The sequence below is a fragment of the Ailuropoda melanoleuca genome, chromosome 15 (genome assembly GCF_002007445.2).
Source record: "Ailuropoda melanoleuca isolate Jingjing chromosome 15, ASM200744v2, whole genome shotgun sequence".
NCBI classification, from domain to species: domain Eukaryota; kingdom Metazoa; phylum Chordata; class Mammalia; order Carnivora; family Ursidae; genus Ailuropoda; species Ailuropoda melanoleuca.
This window is the reverse complement of record NC_048232.1, coordinates 52837776-52865764: the sequence shown is the minus strand read 5'-3', so window position 1 is coordinate 52865764 and position 27989 is coordinate 52837776. Positions and strand designations below refer to the sequence as shown.

The 27989-nt window shown below is 33.4% G+C and overlaps 1 protein-coding gene across 4 annotated transcripts in view; it reads left to right on the top strand.

Moving 5' to 3' along the window:
* PPP1R12A (protein phosphatase 1 regulatory subunit 12A) overlaps positions 1–27989 on the top strand; it is a 138492-nt gene that overhangs the window by 86857 nt on the left and 23646 nt on the right. For 2 of the 4 annotated variants that reach the window (XM_002916779.4, XM_019797021.2), the window contains exons 9-18: positions 3204–3325; positions 10450–10665; positions 12750–12844; positions 13283–13387; positions 14284–14451; positions 14846–15022; positions 20763–20853; positions 21995–22195; positions 22436–22604; positions 24772–24893. In XM_002916779.4, the coding sequence (XP_002916825.1) occupies positions 3204–3325; positions 10450–10665; positions 12750–12844; positions 13283–13387; positions 14284–14451; positions 14846–15022; positions 20763–20853; positions 21995–22195; positions 22436–22604; positions 24772–24893 (1466 nt within the window). The remainder of the gene's footprint in view (positions 1–3203; positions 3326–10449; positions 10666–12749; positions 12845–13282; positions 13388–14283; positions 14452–14845; positions 15023–20762; positions 20854–21994; positions 22196–22435; positions 22605–24771; positions 24894–27989) is intronic. The other 2 variants (XM_011221752.3, XM_011221751.3) reach the window with 2 other exon arrangements.

Here is a 27989-nt window from a genome sequence, read left to right as displayed (position 1 = left end):
TTCCTAATACCATTTCACTTAAATTTGTACTGTTTCCTTGTTCATTGTACAAAAACTAGAAGATGAAATCATATTATTGAAATTTAAACTGAGATATTTCACAAGTTTTAAAGTTATTTTTGTGTAGTTCATCTCCTCCCTTTGAGAACTGCTTTGGCCCCCAGTCTGTAGTAAAATATATCACTACAAATTAAAGTATACTACATGTGCACAAGAAAGCCAGAACTAGCACCCAGATCTTTTAACTAATGTGTCAGATCTTTTACTACTTACGTAGCAGAATTCAAGAATCCAAGCATCTCACAGAAATTTCTGAGATTTTGTTATCTAATATTTTCTTAATTGGCCTCTTCTATAGAATTCACTGTTCTATGGTGGGCACTGGGGAACTATTTGAAACAAACAAGACTTCTGATTAGGCCAGTTTTGTCATTAATAAGCTAGTCTCCTGACCTTCTTTGGTTGAAATTTCCTTGCTTGTAAAATGAGAATTGGACTAAACGATCTGGATAGTTCTTTAAACCGTAGTGTTAGTCTCTCTCCCTTCCTCCCTCCCTCCCTCCCTCCCTCCCTTCCTTCCTTCTTTCCTTCCTTCCTTCCTTCCTTCCTTCCTTCCTTTTTGATAAACTGTTCTGTAACTAAAATAGAAGTAATTGCCATCAAATTGCATTGTATTCCTCCTTTGGAGTTTAGGCATACCAATCACTCTCTGCTCACTTTCTCACTAAGCTAACTTTAAATGTTTCTCTGAAGCATTGTACTATGATAATCTTGTTCTTCCTGTTGCTAGTGGTTGGCTGTGCCAGGAAAATTTGACTATGTCTCAAGAATTAATCCATGTAAATGCTGTATAGTCCCTCTGTCTCATTCTTTTAATATCGCCAGGGTTTTATCATACTTTATTTGGCAAGCTTGAGAAAGCAGTTGTTTCCCTGTAGAGCTACAGCTTGATTTGACAATTTCTAAATTATTTTTTTTCCTACTTTTTTGTAAGATCATTTCTTTGGGAAACTATTTGATGTAAAATAATGATTTTTCTGAATTTTCTTTCATAAATTATTTACCAAACTGGTTTTTTATGAGTGTCTTTTTCTTATGAATGAGCTGAAAATAGGAACTCAACCAAAAGTTTAATTTCCTCCCAAGTGATTTATAAATTTGAGAGGTAGTTGAAGGAATGAGAAAGGAAGCATATTTTTGCTTCCTCTAGGACTTGAAATCTTCACTCTTCATTGAAATTAAATTAATAATAGAAGAGCTTTAACAATATTAATAATGTTAAGTTGGATGGTGAACACTTGAGGTTTGTTTCATTATTATTCTTAAATCAAGCCTGAATGTTTATACATTCATGCATATACATTCTTTGATGTGTAGATTTCACTAATATAAAACAAATATTTAAACCAAGAGGAAAAAGGAGAAAATAAAAGGGAAAAAAATCTGTTGAACTTTATCTTGTTTGTTATTTGTTTTTCCTACTGGACCGACCGTAAGCTGTATGCAGTTAAGGTATTTTGTTTTTTTCATCAGGTGGTACATCCCCAGTACCTACCTAGGACAGTAGGACGCAGTACCTAGTACTTGAAATATGGAGACATTTAATAAATATTCATTGAATTACTCTCTTCAGTTAGGAAGACTGTTTTCAGGATGATGGTCTAATAGATTATACATGATTTGTACTTAACTGTACTAAATAGTCTTAGCTTCTATTGAATGAAAACAGGTATTGTTTAACAATGAGAATAAAGTTTATTAGACTGTGGTTAGCTCATTCAGTTTATTCAAAAAGCTAAAATCATAGTGATTTTTAAATGTGCCACTTTGGCCTTGTCCTTTGGTATAGTTTAAGATACTATGCTTTTCACCCTATTAACATCTTGTGGATATTTTCTTAGTCACAGATAGAATTGGATCAATCAATACAAATTCAGAACTATTTGGTGTTTATACATGTATATATGTATTATCCTTAGGGCAAGTACTAAAGATAATTATATTTTAATATTGTCTACTTATAAAGTATAGCAGCATACAATAATGATAAGGTAGAAAATTATTTTGGAAAACTGACCTAAGGGGGAGAGAGAAGTATAATGAATATGAGTATAAGGAAAATGAATATTTCAGAGTTTTAAAGTACTATACTTCTTCCCAAAAGTATAGAAAAATATCTGTCCTCCCTCATTTTGAAACCAAAGGAATTCTTTAAAACTAGATAAGTGATCTTTGACCATTTGAAAGGTGAACCTTTCTGGCCCATTTATAAATTACAGTTAATTTATAGATTTAAATTTATAGGTAACTGTTTTTTGCTAAAAGCCAGTCTGATTTATATGTTCAAATATAGGGGCACCTGGGTTGTGCAGTCAGTTAAGCAGCTGACTCTTGGTTTTGGCTCAGGTGGTGATATCAGGATCTTGGGATCAAGCCCCGTGTCAGGCTCCACACTCAGTGGAGTCTGCTTGAGATTCTCTCTCCCTCTCCCACTTATGTGTGCATGCACTCTCTCTCTCAAATAAATAAATCTTAAAAAAAAAAAAAAATATATATATATATATGTATGTATTTATGTTCAACTACAGTCTGAATCTTTTCTGGCATTGATATTTTCAAAAATATTTCTCTTAAGTGCTTCATTGTTGGTTGGAAATTGTCTCAATACATTGTGAAAAGAGATTTAATCTTAATTCAACTGATATTCTCGTTTAAGTGTAGACTTTTTAGGGGTGAGAAAGTATGCTCTTTGTGACAGGAGTATAATCTGATTATTGACAAAAGGCACTTTTTAGATTTCCTGGAATAAAGAGGAACTATGAGTTTTAAATAAGCAGTGTAAATTGTAGAAAAATTGTATAACTCTTGTAATCTTTTTAATTACACTGTATTTATGCATTCAGCTTTTAAATATTAATTTTTTTATATTTCTATAGTGTTAAAATTATGAAAATCAGATTCCGTTTTTGCTTATTGTTCTTAGAAGCTTTCTTGTGTCACCATGTTCTGTTATGTGTTTCAGCATACATATTGAGACATTTCTAGAAACTCCTTGAAAAATTCACTTGTTAAAAGGGAAAAAAATGGAAAAGACTTGAATTAACAAGACCTTAAACAAAAATGATTGTAAAATACTATTTTTCTAGACATTAAAACAATCCATACTGAATCTTGACTCAGTGTTTTTCATGTTTTTGTAATAGATAAGACGAAGCCCATGGCTTCTGTAACTAATGCCAATACTTCTAGTACACAAGCAGCTCCTGTAGCTGTTACAACACCTGTGTCATCTGGTCAGGCAACACCTACATCACCTATGAAAAAGGTAAGCCAAAATTATGTTTGCTAAAAATACATATATTCTGTTTAAGTACTAAAGCATTAAGACAGTTCTTAAATTTTTATAGTTTATTCCAAAAATATTTAAGGTTCAGAATAAGAATATATTTTTCTTTTTTAATTTGAGATTTCCTTTGAACCATATTCTTTTTAAAAAATACTTTTTAAAGTATTAGTTTGCATATGAAAACTAATGGTAATGGTCATGGTAGTTTTTATTTCTGTGGAACTTTTGAGAAACATGGGTTTTATATCCTTTATCCCTGGTAAGTAAAGGTGCATTTTGATAATTTCACAGTTAAGCACAAAAAGTACTATCAAAGTCAATGAGAGAGCTAGAATCTAGATTTTATAACTATACAAAGCACCAGGCATGCAAGTATGGTATGCTGGTAAGAGCATGATCTCTGTTGTCGGATGAACCAGAGATCCACTCCTGACCCCACCTCTTATTAATTGTAAGGACCTCGAGCATGTTACTGTCTTCCTTATCTGTCAGGGAAAAGGCAAAACAAAAATAATAAACAAAAAGAGAAAGTAAATTAGCATTATAAGTCTTGGTTGAGAGAGAGAGCCTGGCTAGTGACTAAGTGCTCTCAAAATGGTAGTTTCATTTCTTCCTCTTCTCCCTTATTCTGTTGCCCATTTGTTCTCTGTCCATTTGCTTCCTTTTCTCCACCAAACAGTGCTTCCCAAGTAGTGTGTTGATCTTTTTTAAGATTTTTCTTCTCCCTGCTACTCTAGAACCTATACTTTTAATCCAAATTAAAGATTATAGGTTTTGTTTTGTTTTGTTTACCACTGGTCTCTTTTTAAAGGCTTCTCCCCACCACCTTTACTTATTTTTAATGAGCATACTCATTTTCCTCTCTGTGTACACACACACACTTTTTTGTGGAAACATTTAAGAATTGAGTGCAATCGATACAACACTTTACACCTAAATACTTGAGTATGTATCTCCTAAAAACGAAAGCATTATCCTTCATTCCTATACTAAAATGATCCTATTCTGGATATTTAACTTTGGTATAATACTGTTATGTATGTTCATTATATACAAACCATAGTCAAGATTTTTTCAATTGTCCTCCTCCTCATGTTTTTCTGTTTGTTTTTTCAAATCAGGGGTCCACTGAGAGATTGCACATTGTGTTTAACTGTCCTGTCTCTGCCTTTGGACTTCTTATTTTGTTGCTTATCTAGTGTTATTTGGTTTGCATGGGTTTGAGGACTGATTTTAAATCCCCATAGTGTTTCTGTTATGTTGTCAGTATTGTTAATCTTTGGATTTGATTCCAAGTGGTCAAAATGTGAATCTTTTAGAATAATAAACTAGAGTTTTGAAAATACATACTGCTAGTAATAATCTTCCCCTAAAACTCTTGCTAAGGAAAGTGATAATGTGGATTCTTAGTGGTAGAAATGTATGGATTTCACTGGTACAGTTTGAATATTAGGGAAATATATGAGTGATTTATCTTACCTTCTGTATTCCAGAATTGAGGGCTTCCTGAATTCAGCTAGAACCTACGTTCATATGATAATAATTGAAATTATTGAAATTCTCTAATGGTAATCTGTCTGCAGAATTTTAAAGATGGTTATCATGCTATAACTGGAGTCACCATAGGCTGTTTTAAACTTTATTTAATTCTAGAGCCCTTGTATACTTCTTCAGTGAGTACCAAACTTTAGCTCTTTTGATTTACTGTCTGTTATAAAATTATAGGATTATCAAGTTCCCAAAAGCTTCATCCGCCTGAAATATCTGGCCACAAATAACTGGCTCTCATTCTTTTGAGTATTTAGCTGAGCAATCTCTTTCCTACTGTAGTCAAATAATTACAGTAGACTCCTTTTGATCAATTATATTTTTCTCAAACGTAGCTCCAGTTTAATAACTTAATTGCCTTTAATAACTCTTAATAATTGTTAAAGTAATAATAACTTACTGTTATAGTAATAATAACTTAATAACTATTAGAGTTGGGCCAGTAACCTCTTTGCTGTAAAAATCCTTATTCAGAACTACTTCTGATTCTGTAATTAATCTAATAACCAACTATCTGCTTCTATGATTTGCATATTTAGAAACTCCATTTTATTCTCAATTTCAGGTATCATAACTTACTTTGAAGATTATATTTTTTTAGTCTTTGTTCTTAAGGTTTTGTAGCCAAATTTTATTTTAATCAATAAAGTTGTGGCATACAAATAATTTGAAGTATTATTTAATGGATAGGGCAATCTTATTTATTTTGTATGACTTTAAAGCCTGTTGTTATGTTCAGTGATACTTTTAATGTTAATTTAGCATTTTAATGTTTTCTAAGTTAGTTTCAAGAATTTTCCTTTAACATAAATGAATGTCCTTAGATGAAATGTTAATCTGTATGTAAATCCATGTTAAAAGATTTTGTAGTTAAGAGTTCTGTTTTTAGGTTCCCACTCACTACTCTGGTTTTGATAGTTAGACAAAGGTATCTTAAATTTCTTGCTTCCTCCACCAGTGCATAAACTATATAGAAATACACACACAGGGGTGCCTGGGTGGCTCAGTCAGTTAAACGTCTGCCTGCAGCTCAGGTCATGATCTCACAGTCCAGGGATTGAGTCCCAGCGGCTCCCCGCTCAGTGGGGAGCCTGCTTCTCCCTCTCCCTCTGGCTGCCACTCCCCCTGCTTGTGCTCTCTCTCTCTCTCTCTCTGTCAAATAAATAAGTAAAATCATTAAAAAAAAGAAATACACGCACCTGCATACACACGGCAAGGAATAGATCACAAAACAGGAAGGTTTAAAACAGTATTAAATATCACTTATATTCTCCAATAATTCAGGGTAGCTACAGAGATGTGTAGATATATCTGTTTAAATGATCTTCCCTTAAGTTCTTAACTCTTCAGCTAAAATTAAAGAGAGACCAGGCTTGTGATTTCTGGTGATGTTTCCTATAAAACTATCAGTTTGCTTTTATGATTTAGAATTTTAACAGTAGGGGCGCGTGGCTGGCTTGGTCAGGAGAGTATGCGACTCTTGATCTCGGGTTCATGAGTTTAAACCCTGCAATGGGTGTAGAAATTACTAAAAAATAATAATAATAAGTAAACTTTAAAATTTTAACAGTGAAATTTACATACCTCTCTTTAATCAAAATAAATATTGTTGGGAATCTCTGAAAAAGATTACCTACTTTGTTGTATGCACATAAATTCTGATTAAGTGTAAGCTGTATTTTACTAGATGGTAAAAGGTAATAATTTTCTTAGAATTAAGTGTTTTGGCTAATTGAATCCAGTTATTAAGTGTAATAATAATTTAATAAACTATGTACTGTGGGCATATGATACATGCCAGTAAAGGTGTACAAGTACAGAAAGATAGTTTAAAAATGGAAGAGAGTGGTGCCTGAGTGGTGCCTGGGTGGTGCAGTCAGTTGAGTATGATTCGTGGTTTTGGCTCAGGTCATGATATAAGGGTTGTGGGATGGAGTCCCATGTTGGGCTTTGTGTTCAGTGCGGAGTCTGCTCGGGTCCCTCTCTCCCTTTCCCTCTGCTGCTTCCCCTGCCATGTGTACGCTCTCTCTTTCTCTCTGTCTCAAATAAATAAATCTTGAGAAAAAAATGGAAGAGATCATATTTGATTTGAGGTAATAAAGCTAGAACATTTGAGATAGATCTTTAATAAGTAGGTGGTATTTCCACTAACAGAGAAGGAGAGTTTGTACAGTTTACTGAAAGGAAGAGAAGAGAAGCAATGTGAACAAAGTAGGGATAATGTGAAATTTTTTTTTTAAAAGATTTTATTTATTTATTTGACAGAGATAAAGACAGCCAGCGAGAGAGGGAACACAAGCAGGGGGAGTGGGAGAGGAAGAAGCAGGCTCATAGCGGAGGAGCCTGATGTGGGGCTCGATCCCACAACACTGGGATCACGCCCTGAGCTGAAGGCAGACGCTTAACCGCTGTGCCACCCAGGCGCCCCTGGATAATGTGAAATATTTTGCAGGAAAAATAAGTTGTATAGTTTGGTTGATTTATAGGGTACATATACAGAGTAAAACAGGAAAAGTAAAGCCAAATTGTGGAGTGTCTTCATTTCTATGGTGACATTTTTATAGTTGATAGATAGCAGAGAACCATAGAAAATGTTTGAACAAGGCCATGAGAGAATTATTCTTTATAGAATATTATTTTGGTTGCAACATACAGGTGTATTTGAAGGGAGGCTAATTGAGAGAAGATTGATTAGAATGTTATTAAAGTTGCCCAAGATGATAAACTAGAGAAGTGGCAGTGGTCTTACAAAGGACAGGAGATTCAGCGACTTGGCACCTAATTTATATATGGGGGAAGATGACTAAGAAGTCTAACAGGACTACAAAGTTTCAAATATTGGGAAGTGAAGAAATTTATTGTTGCTACTAACAGAAATAGGGAGCTGAGGGAGAGCCAGTTTGGAAATAAAGGTGTTTGATTTGAAATATGTTGAGTTTCAGGTAGATCATTCTTTAGGTAAGTAGAAATTGAGGACTAGGAATTTAGGAGTCAGACTGAACTAAAGATAACAAATTTGAGAATAAGCTGAGTACTGTTAATATTTAGCCTGAGGAAGTATAGAAGACTATTCCCAGCCCTCAGGAGGAGAAAGTAGAAAGGGAAGATAGGAGATCTGAGAAGAGTCTTGAAATGCTTATGTTACAGGACTGTGCTAACAACAACAAGAAGACCAAAAAGGTGGGTGGTGAGAAAAGTAAGAAAGTCAAAACAGCGTACTGTTTACAAAAGCTAAAAGAAGAGTTTCAGGGAGTGGGTATAGTTGAGTATTTCAGAGATGTTCATTTATAGACCAAGTAAAATTGAGAGGAGCTTTGAAACACATAAACCAATAAATTCAAATTCACATTAGGCAGAATGGAGATATATCAGTCATTACAGTGCAACAAATGTCCGTATCCAAATTGATAATACTGCCTCATTTTTCGCAATTCTAAAATAGCAGTAATAATAGTATTTCACTGGGTGGTTGCAAGGGTTAAATGAGATAATGCATGTGAAGGACTTTTAAGCTTAGGGCCTGACAGGAACAAATATTTATTAAATGTTAGCTTCTGTTGTAACACTCAGTAAATGTTAGGTTACCTATTTTATCATGGAGGAGTAATTTTATTTCCAGCTGGGGAGGTTCTAAGTCAGGGTATTGGCAAACCATGGTCTGTGGGCCAAAGCTGACCTACTTCCTGTTTTTGTACAGCCCACATGTTAGAATGGTTTTAATATTTTTAAATGGTTGGGAAAATCAAAAGAATATTTTATGACACAAATTCAGATTTCATCATACCTAAATAAAGTTTTGTTAGAACAGAGACTCTAAGGTTTGCAAAAGCCTATAATTCACAATCTGGTCCTTTACAGTAAAGTTTGCCCACCCCTATTCTTGGATGCTCTGACTTTAGACTCGGAAGTCAATAACCAGTCATCTCAGTCCCTTTATTATTGTATAAAATGTTACAGACGGCCCTGGACTTTCTCAGTCAGTGGAAACGCTTAATATTTTATTAATTTTTTTTCATTGGCCAAAAGAATTACCACTTTGCTTCATTTAAGTAGTTAAGTGCAAGTAAGTTAACAATGGCAGTTTGTGCAGCATCCAACAGGTGTCACTGTACTTTCTGTTAAAACTTCAGAATACTCTACAGTGCCCTTCTGATTTTATCCTGGCACTCTAGAATGCTTCAGTGCACATTTTAGGAACTGGGGAATGCTGTATATCTTGAGTCTATTTTTTGACCCTATCAATAGGAATTATTTACTGGAGGTACCAGAGGTATCTTACACAATAGTTTTGTCTATGAAGTAGCCCTCTCACATCCTGGGTGCTTTAACAAGCCCTCTTAAACTGCTAATTATAGCAAACTTTGGCAATAAATATGGGGGAAAGTGTTTTGTTGTTTTTTTTTTAATTACCCATATCCTATATTTACAGGAACTACTTAGTTGCTATATTCACCTATCTATTCTTAACTGCGGTTAAATATTTAAACTCTGTGAGTCGATGAAATGAACTAGTTAAAGATAACAGATGTTTTATTTTTATGGCTTTTGGAAAGCCTTGAAAATGAAATAAGTATTTGTTTAAAAAAATTAGTTTTTAGTTGAAATGTTTAAATTAATATTTTTTGGTAAAATCAAATAGTTTAAGGCTATGATATTAAAAATATTACTGATTAAATATCATAAGTGGAAGATACATCAGTTATTACTTTTTGTTGATTATGCTGGATTAAAAATTTTTAACCCGAGTATATAAATGAATAAAAACAAAATTCAGATGCAGTAAGTTTGTTCATTCATATACTGTAGCATTATCTGCTTCATGTGCCTTTAACTGCTTCAGAAATTTCTTCATTAGAGTCTTTCAGAATCTCTCTCTCATGCTAAAACTAGAACTTGCTCCCAGTGACTTTTAAGATTGGATCATTACCCAGTTATTGGGTTTTCGTTTGTTATAAAAATCTTTTTTTAAAAAAGTGTGTTTTGTTCATAACTTTCTTTTCTGTTTTTATGCTTTCAATCTTTATCTCTTTACCTGTCTTATTTTAATTGGCTTTAGTATGATTTCATTGCTCCTATCATGCCTGTGGTGGAATCAGTAGATCCTGCATCATGGAGGCAGGGCTTGCGCAAAACTGGCATTGTTCTTGTGCCCAGTAAGGGTGAAAAATCTATGGTGAGGCATTTCTATGTGCAAGGATTTATATTAGGTTACAACATAACAAGTTTAATATGAATATTGGTTCCAAAGATGCATGGTTTTAAAGTCCTTATGGTGTGCTCATTTCTGTTCTTTGTATTTGCATCATAATTTTTCTGTGATATAAAGTGTGGAGTGTGTTTTATTAAGTCTAACTTTTGGAAAGGTAGTTTGGTTGTTTTTTTTTCAGTTTTAGATCTTTACATTTTTTACTAAGACATTAACCTACTTAGTAAAAGTGTTTCTCCTGATATTAACTATAGTTTGAGACATATTATCTGTAAACTTGTCATTTCCAGCTTAAGGATTGACCAGTCTTGATAATTATTTTTTCTCTTCCTTAAAAATAAAATAACAGTTTCCAACCTCAGCTACAAAAGTTTCCCCCAAAGAAGAAGAGAGAAAGGATGAGTCTCCTGCATCTTGGAGGTTAGGACTTAGAAAGACTGGCAGTTATGGTGCACTTGCAGAAATCACAGCATCTAAAGAGGCTCAGAAAGACAAAGACACTGCAGGTGTGATGCGTTCAGCTTCAAGTCCTAGGCTTTCCTCCTCTTTGGATAATAAAGAAAAGGTAATCTATTTCCTAATCTGGTTTCTATCAAAACTCTAATAATTTGTTTTCCGGGAACATCAGATTTGTTGTATTTTCTACTATGTATCATTATTAGATCTGTATTAGCTTAATTCACCTGACTTAATGAATTACATGATAATATAAATATACCCACCTAAAATAGATGTCAGTATGGAATTACAGGCATACGTCAGGAGATATGGGTTTGACTCCAGACCATGGCAATAAAGGAAGTCAAATGACTTTTTTTGTTTCCACTGTATATAAAAAATATATTTATACTATACTGTAGTCTCTTAAGTGTGTAGTAGCATTATGTCTAAAGAAAATATATATACCTTAATTAAAAAATACTTTATTGCTAAAAAATGCTAACCTTGATCTGAGCTTTCAGCAGGTCGTAATCACTGATCACAGATCATCATAGCAAATGTAATAATGAAAAAGCTTGAGGGTGTCTGGGCAGCTCTTTTGGTTAAGTGTCTGATTCTTGGTGTTGGCTCAGGTTACGATCTCAGGGTTGTGAGACCAAGCCCCCCACCACGCTTCTCACTCAGTGCAGAGTCTGCTTGAGATTCTCTCTCCCTCTCCTTCTGCCCCTCCACCTGCTTCTGTGTGTGCTCTCTCTCTCTCTCAAACAAAAAAATAAATCTTTAAAAAAAAAATTGAAATATTGTGGGAATCACCAAAATGTGACACAGAGACATAAAGTGAGCAAATGCTGTTGGAAAATGGCTGGGATATACTTGCTTGATGCAGGGTTTTAACAAATTTCAATTTGTAAAAACCACAATAGCTGTTAAGTGCAATAAAATGAAGTGTGCCTCTATAAGTATTGGGGAAATGAGGTGTATTTGCCAAAAAAATAAATTATGAGATTATACTCAAATGAATGCTTCATCCTACTTGAGAGCTTACAATAAAATGTATTAAGGGGCATTTATTCTAGAATTTATTTATTCCAGAATGTAATTATACTCCTAGGAGTATATCCAGTGTCTGCATTTTTATCTCCTTTTTCATCTGATACATCAAAAGCAACCTCCCTCTCATGGAGTAGTTTTAATAACTATATTTGGAAAGGTAGTATTAAATTATAAATAATAGCAAATAGAATGTACTACAGTTCATTCAGTGATACTTTATATAGCTGGATTATTTATTTTCTATTGCATTTTCAGTGCTTGGACTTTTTTCCATATAGTTTCCTTCCTCTATTTAAAAGTGTTTCTTTGTAGGGGCGCTTGGGTGGCGCAGTCGTTAAGCGTCTGCCTTCAGCTCAGGGCGTGATCCTGGCGTTATGGGATCGAGCCCCACATCAGGCTCTTCCGCTATGAGCCTGCTTCTTCCTCTCCCACTCCCCCTGCTTGTGCTCCCTCTCTCTCTGGCTGTCTCTATCTCTGTCAAATAAATAAATAAAATCTTTAAATAAATAAAAGTGTTTCTTTGTATCAGAAATTCAGAAATGGAATTTCTCATCAAGTAATTTTAATGTTTTTGGTTTGTATGAATTGACTGCCCAATTATTTTCTGAGTACTTGATGACAGTACAGTGGGAATGTATCAGATGCCCTTGCTACTACTACAGTCTCAACCAGATTTGGATAAATATAATTTAAGTAATTTTTGTTCTGAATATTTTAATGTTATATCAAAGTAGTAAATAACTTACATAACAAATAATTGGGACTTACCAGTCAACCATTTTTGAGACCTTTTTTCTCTGGAAAAATAAGAATGTTTTACTTTATTATATTGCGTTACGTTATAATCTGTTATAGAAGTTTTAAAAGTCATTAAAATGTGGAGGGATTTTTTTTCCTTATATTAAAATACTGTCTAATTCTAGATTAAAGGGGAAAGAAAAGAAAATTGGTTAAACAGGCTGTCCTTTAGTGTTTATAGTACTATTGATAGACATTAATTAGAGTATAGCTAGGAACTTTGGAAAAATACTAAAAAGTAAACTGTGATGGCTGTATAATTGTACATTGTTGACTACTCTTTCCTTAATACTTTTAGCAGCTCCTGTAATCATCATACAGATTTATTTTTACTCATTTTTTTTTCCTGTTGTGTAGGAGAAAGATAGTAAAGGAACAAGGCTCGCATATGTTGCACCTACAATACCAAGACGACTAGCCAGTACATCTGACATTGAAGAGAAAGAAAACAGGTGGATTCATTATGATTTGCTTTATGTTTTTACTATGAAATCTTTATTTGGGTACCTGGGTGACTCAGTCAGTTAAGTGTCCAACTCCTGATTTCAGCTCAGGTCATGATCTCAGGGTCGTGAGATTTAACCCCGTGTCGGGCTCTGTGCCTGCCTGGGGTTCTCTCTCTGCCTCACCCCCTCCCATATTTTGTGATCATAAGTAAAACTTCTGTAAACATCTTCATTTTCCCCCGTATAATTAGAATTATACCCTAGGGATAGAATCTTAGAAGTAGAATTGCTTTCACTTCTTAATAAATATGCCAAAGTGTTTTCCCAAGGAACTTTCCCTTCCTGAGCAGAGGTTTCCCCTTCTACTAATGTTTATTAATCTACAGCTTTCTTAACCCTATTTTAAAATTATATACCAGAATTTGAAGGATGTTCTTTTCACAGAGATTCCTCAAGTTTGCGAACAAGTAGTTCCTATACAAGAAGAAAATGGGAAGATGATCTCAAAAAGAATAGCTCAGTTAATGAAGGATCAACTTATCATAAAAGGTAATATATTTTTTGAATAACTTTCATGTCTTTTATAAAAATATGAGGCAGCTTGTTTGGAGCCCTCAATTTAATATCATTAAGAAAATATGTGCTTTTATAAGTATGTCTTTCGTTGTTTAAATAAAATATCATTTAAAGACCCAGAAGATATATTTAAAGATGGGTGAAAATTTACTTCTACTTATGCCTTCCTATTATATATTTATATATAATTTCATTAGATTTGATATATTAGGGAGTATCTTTTAGATTGTAGGATATTTAAAAGGAATTCCTTATATAATTAACTAGAGCAGTTGAAATAGATCAGTGTCTTCATTGATCTGGTTATTATTTAGTGACCTGGAAGTTTCTACTTTTCTGAGAACTCAGAGATATGGAAGTGTCTTGAATTGAAATGATAGTAACAATCACATGGGGCGGGGGGGGGCTTTAGATATTTTCTCTGCTAAAAACAGCCAAAAAGAAGATGAACAGTATAATACAGGCATGGGTCACTCCTAAGGATGTGACTCACTGCTGAAACACTTTTCTTCAAAAAGGTCCGTCTTTACTTTCTCTGAGTAAAACCAAACCTAAGTGTTTTTCTCAGACTCAGCCTGGCATGACCATATGGTCTGTAACAGTCCAGGAATGAAAGATACCAGATCAGATCATCTTTGAGTCCTATTGAGGGAGGGGGGAGGTAGTAAAATGATATACTACCAAATTAGTGAAATCATCCAGACTCCTAGCAAGTTGTAGATGCAACTCTTGGTGCTGGAGCTGGTGGTGTATTTAGGAACACAGTTTTTTAGATTTTTCCTAGCTTTGTCAATCTGTATAATATATAGACATTAACTATAGAATACACATACAAACACATCCTATATAGATATGACTCTTTCCTTTAGTTGCTCCTTTGGTAGAAGACCAGATGATTTGATTAGTTCTAGTGTTCCAAGCACCACATCAACACCAACAGTTACCTCTGCAGCTGGGCTTCAGAAAAGCCTGCTTTCCAGCACAAGCACTACTACAAAGATTACAACGGGTTCCTCCTCAGCAGGCACACAAAGCAGGTGAGTCACAGATACATTTTGTGTTCAGGCCTACTGTGTGCTTATGTATGTGCATGCATTTTTGTTTAGAAGATTGTGGGGCTCTGGATTTTTTCATTTACCTCATTAAAATTATTTACAATCAAAAATTGGTTCCAAAAAGAGGCAATTATGCATGTCTGGGGGAAAAATTAAGTTCCTGAATTATTAACTTTCCTTGAATCAGGCAGCTTAAAATGTAAATTTTTCCTTTGACAGCTCTGGGTGAGCTTTTTGGTTCATAGTTAAAAGATGTCCTACCTTGTGTTTTAAAAAAATCCACCCCTGTAGTCACATGTTTCAGCTGCTAGAAAGTGCTTTCATTGTTTAGCTGTTTCCTTTTTCTCTTTTTGTGTTGCTGCTTATGATGTGATAGTACCTCAAATCGTTTGTGGGCTGAGGATAGTACTGAAAAAGAAAAGGACAGTGTTCCTACGGCATTGACCATCCCTGTTGCTCCAACTGTTGTAAATGCTGCAGCCTCAACCACAACCCTGACTACAACTACTGCTGGCACTGTCTCCTCCACTTCAGAGGTCAGGGAGAGACGCAGGTGTGTAAAGGTCCTCACGGGACTGCTGATCTATCTTGCCCAGTGATGAAAATTGTTTGTTTTGCTTTTTAATCTTGTCAAGTCTGTGACCATCTCTTTGGTAGGTTAATAAATGAAGTAACCTGTATCACCTCAGAACTGTGTAGACTGATATAATGGGCAATTACTAGCATTTAGGCTTGGTGACTCCCTCTGACAGAATTGATGTTTTCATTTCAAGGCAATGAGCCAGACACACGTCTTCTTAGCCATCTTCATGTTTTTAATGGTGGTTCTAGTTCAAGACGTTTTTGTGATGAAGATCTAAACACACCCAATCAGACTCATGGAAGACTAGATCTAACTGATGAAAACAGATTTTTCATTCTTCTCTATGTTTCCCCCATTATTAAAAAGTTTGATGGATTTTAACTGTTTTTGTTCTAGTTATTTTTGAGATTTTCCTTTTAAGATTCTCTTGAAGAAAGGTTTCTTAGGCATACGTGTAAGCCAAGTAATTTTTAAGTACAGTGAGTACATGCACTTAATTTTAATTCTAGCACATAAAAGGCACTCATTAATTAAATTTCCTAAAGGGTTTATGAATTGATTTTGTGTGCTTAAATGTTAAGAGCATTGCTTTACTTCTTCCTACTGCTGCTAATTGGTACGGAATCACAGATGTGGAAAGGAACTTACCTGTGATATCCTTGCTTTACAGAAGGTGACTAAGACTCAGAGATATTAAGTGACTTTTCCACTTTTATATAATTAGTATGAGAACTAAGGCAAAGCCCAAGTTTACAGGAAAATCAGTATTTTTTTCTGCTATCATACCTAGTTCCTAGCTTTGAATTTTGCTTTCCCTCTTGAGGAAAACGAAAGTGTTAGGAAACTAAATGTGACCATTTCTATATTTATTCTTGCAAAATTAAATTAGCTGCATAACTTTTTTTTTTTTTTTTTTTTTTTTTTTTTTTTTTTTTTACAAAAATACCAACCGGATCAACTTTCTCTTATTTCTGGCATGTAATGTTCATATGCAGTCTTTATCTCTGGTGCCTAGCAAAGAATCAGTATCCTTGCAGTAATATTTGTGGTGAATATATGAAAAGTAAGAAGACATTAAATTTTTTTAATGTTAAAAATTTTCTGTCATTGCATCTTTATTTTCTACCACTGTTTATGTTTTATTTCTATTTTTATGATGAAACTATTATAAGCAATTAACATTTTGTGATTTGAATATCAGTATAGGTCATACCATAATATAATTCTTCATTTTTCTAAATTTAAATTATTTTTAGGCTTTTGAGGTGTTTTCAGGTAAGGCCATATAGCCAACAGAAATTAGAGGATCATAGGCATCCATCGTTCTTTTCTAATGAAAATAAATTTGAGGACTTTGCTTTTATGGTGTAGGGGGAGTGAAGGCAAAAAGGTCAGGAATTCTTAGTTTTTTACTCCTTGCTCTGCTTTAATCCTAAGGTTAGAGTGCTTGCTCTTCAGGTCAGAATTTCTTCTTCTGTAAAATGAGGTATTTGATTTATATAATTTTTGACTTCTAGAATACTTTCTATTTCTAGGATTCCATGCTTTTAAAAATGTTTCCAGTGACAATTAAAGTCTAATGAGTATCTTCCTGGAATCATCAGTTATTTCAGAGCAAACAAATTATGATTCTTAACCTCAGATTTCTTTATTTTAAAGTTGTTGGAGAGATGGAAGACATTAAAGATTGAGAATTAAATATTTGGAGATATTAATAGGACAGAACAGATTTTGATAGCATAAGAAACAAAATGTGTATGAAATTTTTCCTGGTGCATATTACAGAGGTTTTCTTTGTCTTACTCTGTTTCAGTGATGTTTGTGATAATATTAATGTTTGTGTTTTGTTTCATGTCAAGTAATTGTTTGCAGTTTTGAATACATTGTTGGCCTCTTTTGTCCTTCAGTTGAATTTTGTTAATGGTTTTGAAATGTATATGGTTGAATGTCCTCAAAATGTACATATTAGGATTTAAATATATATTGTGTGTAAAAAAAGATAAGTTAATACATTTATGCCATTTAAGGTATCCTTACATATATTCTTTCAGATATTATATAAAGTTACCATACTAACTATTAAATTTCACAGTATTCTTGAATTTTGTTATTTAGTAAATATTTCCAGTGGTTTAATGGTGGTTGCAGGGTGGGGAGTATAGAAGAGAAACTAGCTTTAAATAGATGGAGCATGATAGCAAATTCTTTCATTTTTAAAATATTTCTAGTTCTCCAGTCTTTTCAAACTACAAAACAGTATCTTACTAGTAAGTTCTTATTTGTAGCATGAATTCACATGGAACTGTTGCTTTGTATAATTATTTTCTTCCACCTTTTTGCCTTGACTCAGCCAGCTTGCATTTGCTCATTTTTCTTCCCTCTGCAAGGAAAAAAGCTGAAAGAAAAACAAGTGTTGGTTTTCAGTTTTTTAAAAATGTAATTTGTTGACTACCCGAAATATAAATATTATAAGTAAATATGAATATTTCAGCCAATAAATGTCAGTGAAATTAGGGTGCCTGGGTGATTCAGTCAGTTGAGTGTCCTCCTCTTGATTTGGCTCAGGTCATGATCCTAGAGTCGTGAAATGGAGCGCTATGTCAGGCTCCCCACTCAGCAGCAAGTCTGCTGGAATTTTCTCCCTATCTCTTCCTGGGCACCTCCCCTCCTGCACCCCCCCCAAAATAAGTAAATCTTTTTTAAAAAAGAAAGTGAAATTAAAAATATATAGAATAATTGGAATTATTGGAAAATTCGTAATTTAAAAATAACCTTTGCACGGAAAATAGTAAGCAATGTGAGACAACTAAGGAGTAAAATTATGCACCCTATATAGTTTTACAAAAGAGATCCAGTATGACAGTATGATATAGTAATGATTAAGGCAGCAGTGGATTTTGACTGATATATTCTGCTGTTTGGTGGTCATGCAGAAGGATAAGCAGACTCCCCACTGAGCAGGGAGCTTAGTGTGGGACTCGATCCCAGGACCCTGGGCTCATGACCTGAGCTGAAAGCAGACGCCCACCCGACTGAGCCACCCAGGTGCCCTGGTCAGCTCTTTTTAATTAAAAACACATAAAATATATGAATTAATTTTCTTCATAGAGGTCTGTTCTATACAGGAACTCCAAGAGAGGAGAAAGGAACTGAATACCAGATGGGGACTCTTAAAATAATAGGAAATACATTGTGTATTACAAATTGATAGGCTAGATTCTTTTGCTAATTTGGAGCAAATGTATGGAAAATTTAAACGAACAGAAATTGTAAGTCTTCCATTTAGGAATTTTTATCCCCTTAACCTATCTATATATGTTAAGCCAGATATGATAAATATATTTAACTTTTATGGCAACTTGAAACTTGAAAAAGAATCGCTCTTTTGAACAAGAGAGTGTGATGGTTGATTGCCTTGGAGATCAAAAGGGCAAATGGCAATGCAGATTTCCCTGTTCTAAACTAAATATGGGAATTTTGACCATTACATAGGGGAGTCAGATTTAGAAGTCCATGTTCATGCTTTACTTTCAGAGCAGTTCATGAAATACTGAAATGATGCATGCAGCCATCTAAGCTGCTGTAAAGTTTTTCTGTTTAACCAGATTTGCTATTTCATTGAGGTTTCATCTCCTTTTATTTTTTTTTCCTTCCCCTCATCTGGGAGAAGTCCAAAAAGCAATAAATTGTGTAGGGGCAGTAGATGCATAAATAAGTACTAAGTGATTGGCTAAAAAATAGCCATCAGGACATATTTTTCAAGCTGATGTTTTACAGAGCACTTTCCACATGTAGCAGGTGTACCACAAAAGAAAAATATTTTTTACTTAAATGATCTTGAAGAAATGCATAGTTAAACACGGTTAAACAGGTTTCTTCTTTCAGTTCTTCTCAGAGCCTTTAACATGTGATTTTCCTAGAGAAGGTTAGAATGTAAGCATTTTCCAAATACATATGACCAACTTCTGCCACAAAGAAGCTCCTCACTATATTCCAGAATTAATTTTCTTAAACTGAAACTATAATAACAAGTTTATTGTTACTCTCTTTCACCTTTTAAATTACTCGTCCTAGGAAAATCACTGCAGTTGTTATAAAAATAGGAAGTATCTGTTATATCTGGTTTTTTTAATATGTTATATCTAAATAAAAAGCTTAAAACTCACAAGAGTTGATATATAGACAGAATGAAAATTATAAAACAGTGGGAGAGAGAACTACCAAGCTTAGTGTAGCTAGAGCATCATGGACCATCAAGAGGGCAGGTATCCTACCAATTCTGCTCATCTCTTTGGATCTGTGCATTGGTACAGATGAAGCCATGTGTTATAGAATCTCTAAAAGAAAGTCAAACTAAAGAAAGTTGATAACTAAAATGTTTCGTTTAGTGAATTTTTTCCATGCCCTGGACACAGGACAAATTAAAAGTAACAGAAAACGGGCTTGGGTGGCACGGTCAGTTAAGCTTCTGCCTTAGGTTCAGGTCATGATCCCAGAGTCCTGGGATCAAGCCCCACATCAGACTCCCTGCTCAGTGGGGACCCTGCTTCTTCCTCTGCCTGCCATTCCCCCTGCTTGTGCTTTCCCATGTGCGTGCACTCTCTCTCTCTCTGTCAAAAAAATTAAAATCTTTTAAAAAATAAATAATAAAAGTAACAGAAAAATAATTAGACATTTAATTTTTTTAATTAAAATTTTAGGTTGTAAACTTAAATCTGTACCACTGTTTTAGTAGAAGCCAAATTTAGTTAAGAACTCTTCTAATGCTTCATGATGTGTGGCTGATTTATATGAGTAGTGCTACTGTAATAGCAAAAAGACGTAATCTTTCAGGCTATTGTAGAAACCTAGAGGTGAAAACATGATAGAGAACATATGGATAAAGAGAAAAAAATCAGTTATATCATTATGAAATAGTGCCATAAGTTATTCAGCCAAGTAGAAAGATCAGGTGACATTTTCTCAAACCAGGTGATAAAAACAACTTAAGTCAAAAAAAAAGTAGGGAGAGGATTTTCATCCTGCTCTAAATTAGTTGGATGTCTCAATCAAAAACACCCTCTAGAGAAGTTCTTGACTTACCTACGTTAAAGTTTATTTGTAATTAGATTAGAAGCAACACAGAAAACCAGTCTTCTAGAACTAACTTTAACCAGTAAGTAGCAGTTAATTGATGGAATTAAGGCAACTAGATTTTGGATGACAAGTGACCTTGTCATCTTAGGGTTAATTATTCAAGGAGGTGAATCCTAGGAATAATGAATCATGTATTCTGGTTTTAGAAAACAGATTTCTAAAAACTGAAGAGTGTGAAGGAAGAGAAAGGTAAATCAAAAGGGATGGGGCTCTCCAAAAGAACTCTGAAAAAACTAAAAATTATTCTAAGGAGTTTGAGATGTGGTGTACTCTCTGAACTTAGAGCTTTAAAGGATGCATAGAAAAAGTAAAAGATGACTGATGTCACATGGTTTAAAAAAAACAAAAACTATAGTTAGGAGAAACTTGAAAAATATAAGTTAATATGATCATTTCCAGTCTAAAAATTTTATCAGATTCTATTGTTGACTTTTCACGGTAGATGTAACCATTTTTGAAGACTTCTTCTTAAAACCCATTAAAATGCTTAAATTTGTATTCATTCACACATTCATATGTAATTATATTCACAGATACTGTATCTCCAACTAACAGTTTTTACTTATTACTGTAGATCATACCTCACTCCTGTTAGAGACGAAGAGTCTGAATCCCAAAGAAAAGCAAGATCTAGACAAGCAAGACAGTCTAGAAGATCAACACAGGTATATTTAATGTGTATAATATATAAAACTTCGAAACAAATTACCTTTCTCTTTTTCACTTCTCTGAAAATATTGATGTCATTGGGGCATCTGGCTGGCTCAGTCAGAGGATCTGGGGTGGTGAGTTCGAGCCCCACATTGGGCGTAGAGATTACTTAAGTAAATTTTTAAAAACTGAGAAAAAAAAAGAATTAATCGATATCAGTATATAATGTGGGTAAATCTTAAAAATAAAGATTGCTTTAATCATCCTGCCCTAGCCTTTTGTATATAGTCACATTGTTAATATTATATTTAATCCAATTAGCATATGCCTTTGTATGTCTTTGAATATTTTTTTGTTGTCGTTACTAAGATGGTGCCTGGCACAGAGTATTCAATAAGTGTTAATTAATCAATATGTCTGATTATTAAAGAATTCTATGAATATTTGGAGCTGTGGGGAATAGGTCTATTATGTTAGATATTTCAAACAGCTAATGTACAAGTATGAGGAAAATGTCATTCAGTCTAGTTATCCTCTCCTTAACCTCCTTACCATTCTAATTATATCTAATATATCACTATCCTTTTACCCTATGTGTATCCTTTCCTACAGTTGAGGAGCTCCGAAGTCCAGATTCGGCTCCTCAGTCCTTACTCTTATGCACATTTCAAGCTGAACTATTTGCTAAGATCTTAACATATTTTTTCTGTCTTTGTACCTTTACTTCTTGAAATCTTAACTTGTTGTTCAAGGCTTGTCCTTCAAAAATTATTTCTTTTACCAAAATTTTCTCTGCAAATAATATACACAAAAACATAGGTACACATAAATTCAGTATATAAACAGTGTATATGCCATTCTTTCCTTTTTTCTCTGAACTTCTTAGGAATTCTTGTGTTACTTTTGTCACCTCCCCTTTGTTTTTGTTAATTTCTTGAATATAGAGGCTATTTCTTACACACATTTTGTATCTTTCCCAGTACCTATTGTGCTTGCTCATGATGATTCTTCATAGAATGAATGTGACTTGCCAAGTAGAAATTCTGTTTCAGTTTCTTTTTAATACATTCATATTAAATTTGTCTACTTATAAAATATTTCTTTGAAACAAGCTGTAATGCCTCTCATTATTAAATTTACCTTTTTTGCATTCAGGGAGTAACATTGACTGATCTTCAGGAAGCTGAGAAAACAATAGGAAGAAGTCGTTCTGCCCGAACCAGAGAACAAGAAAATGAAGAAAAAGAAAAAGAGGAAAAAGAAAAACAGGATAAAGAGAAACAAGAAGAAAAGAAGGAGTCAGAAACATCAAGAGAAGATGAATATAAACAAAAGTACTCTAGAACATATGATGAGGTAATAGTATACCAACAACATAGGTAGGTCAAATAGTATGAATAGTTGTTATGACTCTAGAATACAAGAGATTTATATACCAACAGACCATATACAAAATACTCAAAAGGATTTTAACGAGAAATCTGAATTATTTCGAGATGATTAGAACATTATTTATCCTTTAAAATGAATTTAAATGTTTATATGTTTTTAACTGTTTAATATTTTAAATGGGTATTAATTGTAATATTTTCACAGACTTACCAACGTTACAGACCAGTATCAACTTCAAGTTCAGCCACTCCATCCTCTTCTATTTCTACCATGAGCAGTTCACTTTATGCTTCAAGTCAACTAAACAGGCCAAATAGTCTTGTAGGTATAACTTCTGCTTACTCCAGAGGATTAACAAAAGAAAATGAAAGAGGTAAGAAGGCTAAATTTTTTAAACACTTTGTTTCCTACAAATAATCATTTGAATCCATTTCTTTTTCTTTTTCTTTTTCTTTTATAGTTCAACAGAAAAAAACAGCATTCTAAACTGGGAATCATTCTGCCATTCTTTCAGAAAGAATATGATGGATGAGAATGAGACGAGTAGAAAATAAAAATAGAAAATTATGTATATCTTTGATTGATACATATTGATACATATATCTTTATAATTTAAGAGTTCACAAAAATTTTTATTGATACATACATCTTTATAATTGATACATATATCTTTATAATTGATACATATCTTTATATTGATACATTGATATCTGTGCATTGGTACATATATCTTTATAATTGATACATATATCTTTATAATCCAAGACTTCACAAAAATTTTTATGTCCAACAACATAGAAAAAAGTCAATATAGAAGAACTGATAGGAGACTATTTCTAGGACCAGTTCATTAGTGCCTTATTTCTTGCCTGTTGCATGGATCATAGTTCTTAAATTTTTTGTGTGTGAAATTGTTTTAAACTAAAATCATGTACACATGTAATTTCCTTGCTAAAACAAAATTGTTTTTATTAAAGCTTATTCTTGAGAAATAGATTTTCAGCTATATGCTTGGCATATTGGTGATCACTCAACATTTCCTAATATAAACTTCCTATTTAAATTTTAATAATTCCTACTTTAATTCAGAGGTGGGTACTACATAAAATCATTTCTAATTGTAGGCATTTTATATTTTAAAAGAAAATCTCATAGAATTAGTCATGACAGTATCAATCATCATATAGGATAAAACTTAATTTTCAGCTGACTTTTCTTTTTTGGTCAGAAATATTTCAGTTCTTTTTCAGTTCTTTTTTTTTTTTTCAGATTTATTTATTTATTTGAGAGAGAAAGCATGCATATGTGAGTTGTGGGAGAAGCAGAGGGAGAAGGAAGGAGAAAATCTCAAGCAACAGACTCTCAGCTAAACACAGAGCCCTATGCGAGGCTCGATCCCATGACCCTGAGGTCATGACCTGAGTTGAAATCAAGAGTCAGAGGCTCAACCAACTGAGCCCCCCAGGCGCCCCTTCAGTTGTTTAAACCACTGAGTGTGAGGCCCACATAATGTTTGTAAAACTTTTGAGCCAATAAAAGTTTAGATTTTCATCTTCTATTGAAAAATTGGAAGATTTAGCAACAGTGGGTCTAAAAATTCTCACATACCAGCAACTGGCTAGAGCCAAACAGTTAGCAGCCCCGCACTACTTGGAAAAGTGCCCCCCCGACCTGTTTTATCCATTTATGTTATCTGGAAGTCCACTGTAAGCATTGGAGTTTGAGATCGTTGCCCTAAACCAACTCTTAAAAAACCCTCTTAATACTATAATTTTAGAATTTTCTTTTGCTGTGACTGCTTGCTAATGACACAAGGAAACTTTTAAAAAATAATTTTTAACATTACTTTGTTCCACATAGATGTCTGCTTTTTAAAACAAATTTAAAGGCCCTAATATTTTTTTTTAGTATATAAGTCTAAAGCTATTTTAATTGTCCTAGGAAGGAAACAAATTTTGAGACTATATCTATTTTATGTTGATTTGTTTTTAATAAAATATAAATATTTTTTCCAGAAAAAAAGTGTTCTTAGATTCTAATAGAAATGGAATGAATACTGTATTTATTCTACTACTGAATGAGGACTGGAAATAGTAGAAACAGAAACTGATAAACTTCTTGGATGCCTGCTAGTTATTCCATCATTAAGAACTGGTTTCCTTGAAGTGTTAATTTTGGATTTAGTAACTGCCTCTCCCTATCAGACATTAATAACTCAAGCCCTATTCTCTTCATAGGATTCAATTATTTTTTTATCCAGCAAATATTAAGTGTGTCTTTTGGCAAAAGTTTTGTATGAGGCACCAGGAAAATGAAATAATTGAAACTTGTCTTGATCAAGAACCTCTCCAGTGGGAGGTACAAATACTTGTTTAAACCAAGTGTTTTATAGGAGCACTGAGAAGGGCAAAAAATAATTCTGATTGGAGAATTTTAGAAGGCTTCGTGAAGGAGGTTGACTTTGAATTGTTATTATATTTTTCTTATAAAATACTGTCAAGATACATTAGTACCATGTGGTTCATTGTAATCTTTAACAGAGGGAGAAAAAAGAGAAGAGGAAAAAGAAGGCGAAGATAAATCACAACCTAAATCAATCCGAGAACGACGGCGACCAAGAGAGAAAAGGAGATCTACAGGAGTTTCATTTTGGACTCAAGATGTGAGAACCTGTTAACATATAACTACTTGATAGTATACTTAATCTTTCCAGAAGTACATACTAATAATTTTCTATATACCTCAGATTACATATTCTTTAGGTCATCACTATATGTTTTGAGTCAAGTTATTAAATCAGAAAAGTTCTTCTGAAGGATAGTTAATGAGTACTTAGAGTTTTGGTATTACTAATAAGCAAGAGTTCTGTCCCGATTTTGGAATAAAAATAATAGCTAACAGCCACAGCTCAGGAAGTGTGTATGTGTTTATATATAATATATATTCTTATATAAAATATATATATATATATATTCTTTATATATATGTATATATATATATTAAAAAAATTGTATAGAGGCTTAACTGCTTTACCTTGGAGATTCTTTGAAAGAGAGATGCTTTATGTATTCTTATAATTATTATATATTAGTTTGAAGTATACAACATAGTGATTTAACAATTACATACAAAATGCCCACTATAATAAGTGTAGTAACCATCTCTCATTATACAGTTATTACAATATTATTGACTATATTCCCTATGCTGTACTTGTCATCACCTTGACTTATTTTATAAATGGAAGCTTGAACCTCTTAATCCCCTTCATCTTTTTAACCTATCTCCCCCTCCTCTCTTGAAACAACCAGTTCATTTTCTGTGTTTATGAGTCTGTTTCTGCTTGTTTGTTTGTTAATTTTTTGGGCTTTTAGAGTCCACATAAAAGTAAAACCATGTGGTATTTATTTTTCTCTGTTTGACTTATTTCACTTAGCATAATACTCTCTAGGTCTATCCATGTTGTGAATGGCAAGATTTCATTTTTTTTATGTCTAATATGCCATTGTATGTATTTCCACATCTTCTTTATTTAATCTGTCGATGGATGCTTAGGTTGCTTCCTTGTCTTGGCTATTGTAAATAATGCTGCAGTGAACATGGGGATAAATCTGTCTTTAAAGATTAGTGTTTTAGTTTTCTTCAGGTAAATTACCCAGTAAGAGGATTACTGGATAATACGGTATTTCTTTTTAATTTTTTGAGGAAGCTCCATACTGTTGTCCATAGTGGCTGCACCAATTTGCATTCCCACCAACAGTGCACAAAGATTCCCTTTTCTCCACTTCCTCACCAATATTTGCTATTTCTTATCTTTTTGATGCTAACCATTCTGACAGGTGCAAGATAATGTCTCTTGCGGGAGGGGGTTGTGGTCTTTTTGGCATTTCCCTGATGGTTATTGATGTCAAGCACCTTTTCAGTTTATCTGAGTTTATTTTTGTTAATGGTATAAAAATGGTCCGGTTTCATTCTTTTTCATGTAGCTGTCTGGTTTTCCAGCACTATTTTTCAAAGAGACTGTCTTTTCCTTAATATATATTCTTTTGCTTTGTCGAAGATTAACCATATAAGCATGGGTTTATTTCTGGGCTCCCTGTTCTGCTCTGTTGATCTGTGTCTGTTTTTTGACGGTACTATAATGTTTTGATTACTATCACTTTTCAGTTTCTTCTAATTTGTTGGCATGTCGTTGTTTTTAGTAGTCTTACAATTCTTTGTATTCCTGTGGTGTCCATTGTACCTTCTCTTTCATTTTTTATTTATTTCAATTCTCTTTTTTTCTTGCGGAAACTGGCTAAAGGTTTGTCAATTTTGTTTCTCTTTTCAGAGAACCAGCTCTTTATTTCATTGATCTTTTTTATTGTTTTTTTAGTTTATATTTCATTTATTTCTGCTCTGATCTGTATTTCCTTTTTTCTGCTAACTTTGGGCTTTGTTATTTTTCTAACTCCTTTAGGTATAAGGTTAGATTGTTTGAGATTTTTCTTATTTCTTAAGGTAGGCCTGTATCACTATAAACTTCCCTTTTAGAACCATTTTTGTTGCAACTCAAAGATTTTGAACCATTCTTTCCCTTTTCATTTATGTCCAAGTATTTTTTTATTTCCACTTCGATTTCTTTGTTGACCCATTGTTTGTTGAGTAGCGTGTTGTTTACCGTCACTTGTTCATTTTTCTTCCAGTTTTCTCCTAATTTATTTTTAGTTTCATACCATTTTGGTCAGAAAAGATACTTGGTATGACTTCAGTCTTAAATTTATGGAGACTTATTTTGTGGCCTAACATGATCTGTCCTTGAGAATATTCCATGTGCACTTGAAAAGAATGTATTTTGTTTTTGGATGAAGTGTTCTGTATATATCTGTTAAGTCCATCTGGTCTAATGTGTCCTTCAAAGCCACTGTTTCCTTATTGATTTTTCTGTCTGGGTGATCTGTCCATTGATACAAGTAGGGTGTAAAAAGTTCCCTACTATTACTGTATGATTTTCAATTTTGGCCTTTATGTCTGTTAATATTTTCTTTATATTTTTAGGTGTTCCTATGTTGGGTACATTGATATTTAAATTCTTATATTCTCTTGTTGGATTGATCTCTTCAACATTTTGTAAGGCCCTCTTTGTCTGTTTTTAGTCTTTGTCTTAAAGTGTGTTTTGTCTAATAAAAGTATTGCTGCCCCAGCTTTTTTTTTTTTCCTTCCATTTGCATAGAATATTTTTTTCCATCCCTTCACTTTTAGCCTGTATGAATCTTTAGATCTGAAATAGTCTCTTGTGGGCAGCATATAATTAGATCTTGGTTTTTTTTTTTAACCAGTTAGTCATCCTTTGTCTTTTGATTGGAGCATTTAGTCCATTTACATTTAAAGGAATTATTGATAGTTAGGTACTTCAATTTTGTTCATTGTTTTCTGGTTGTTTTTGTAGTTCTCTGTTCCTTTCTTCTCTTGCTCTCTTCCCTTGTGATTTGATGACTTTCTTTAGTGGTATGCTTGGATTCCTTTTTATTTTTTGTGTATCCACTTTAGGTTTTGGTTTGTTGTTACCATGAGGTTCATATATAACATCCTATGTATATAGCAGTCTGTCTTAATTTAATAGTCATCACTGAAGTTCAAACACATTCTAAAAGTACTACATTTTTACTCCCTCCTCTACAGTTTATATGTCACATATTTCACTACTTTTATTTTATGTATCCTTTAATTTTTCTAGGTATAATTGATTTTGTTTTTTAACAAATACTTTTGTTTTTTA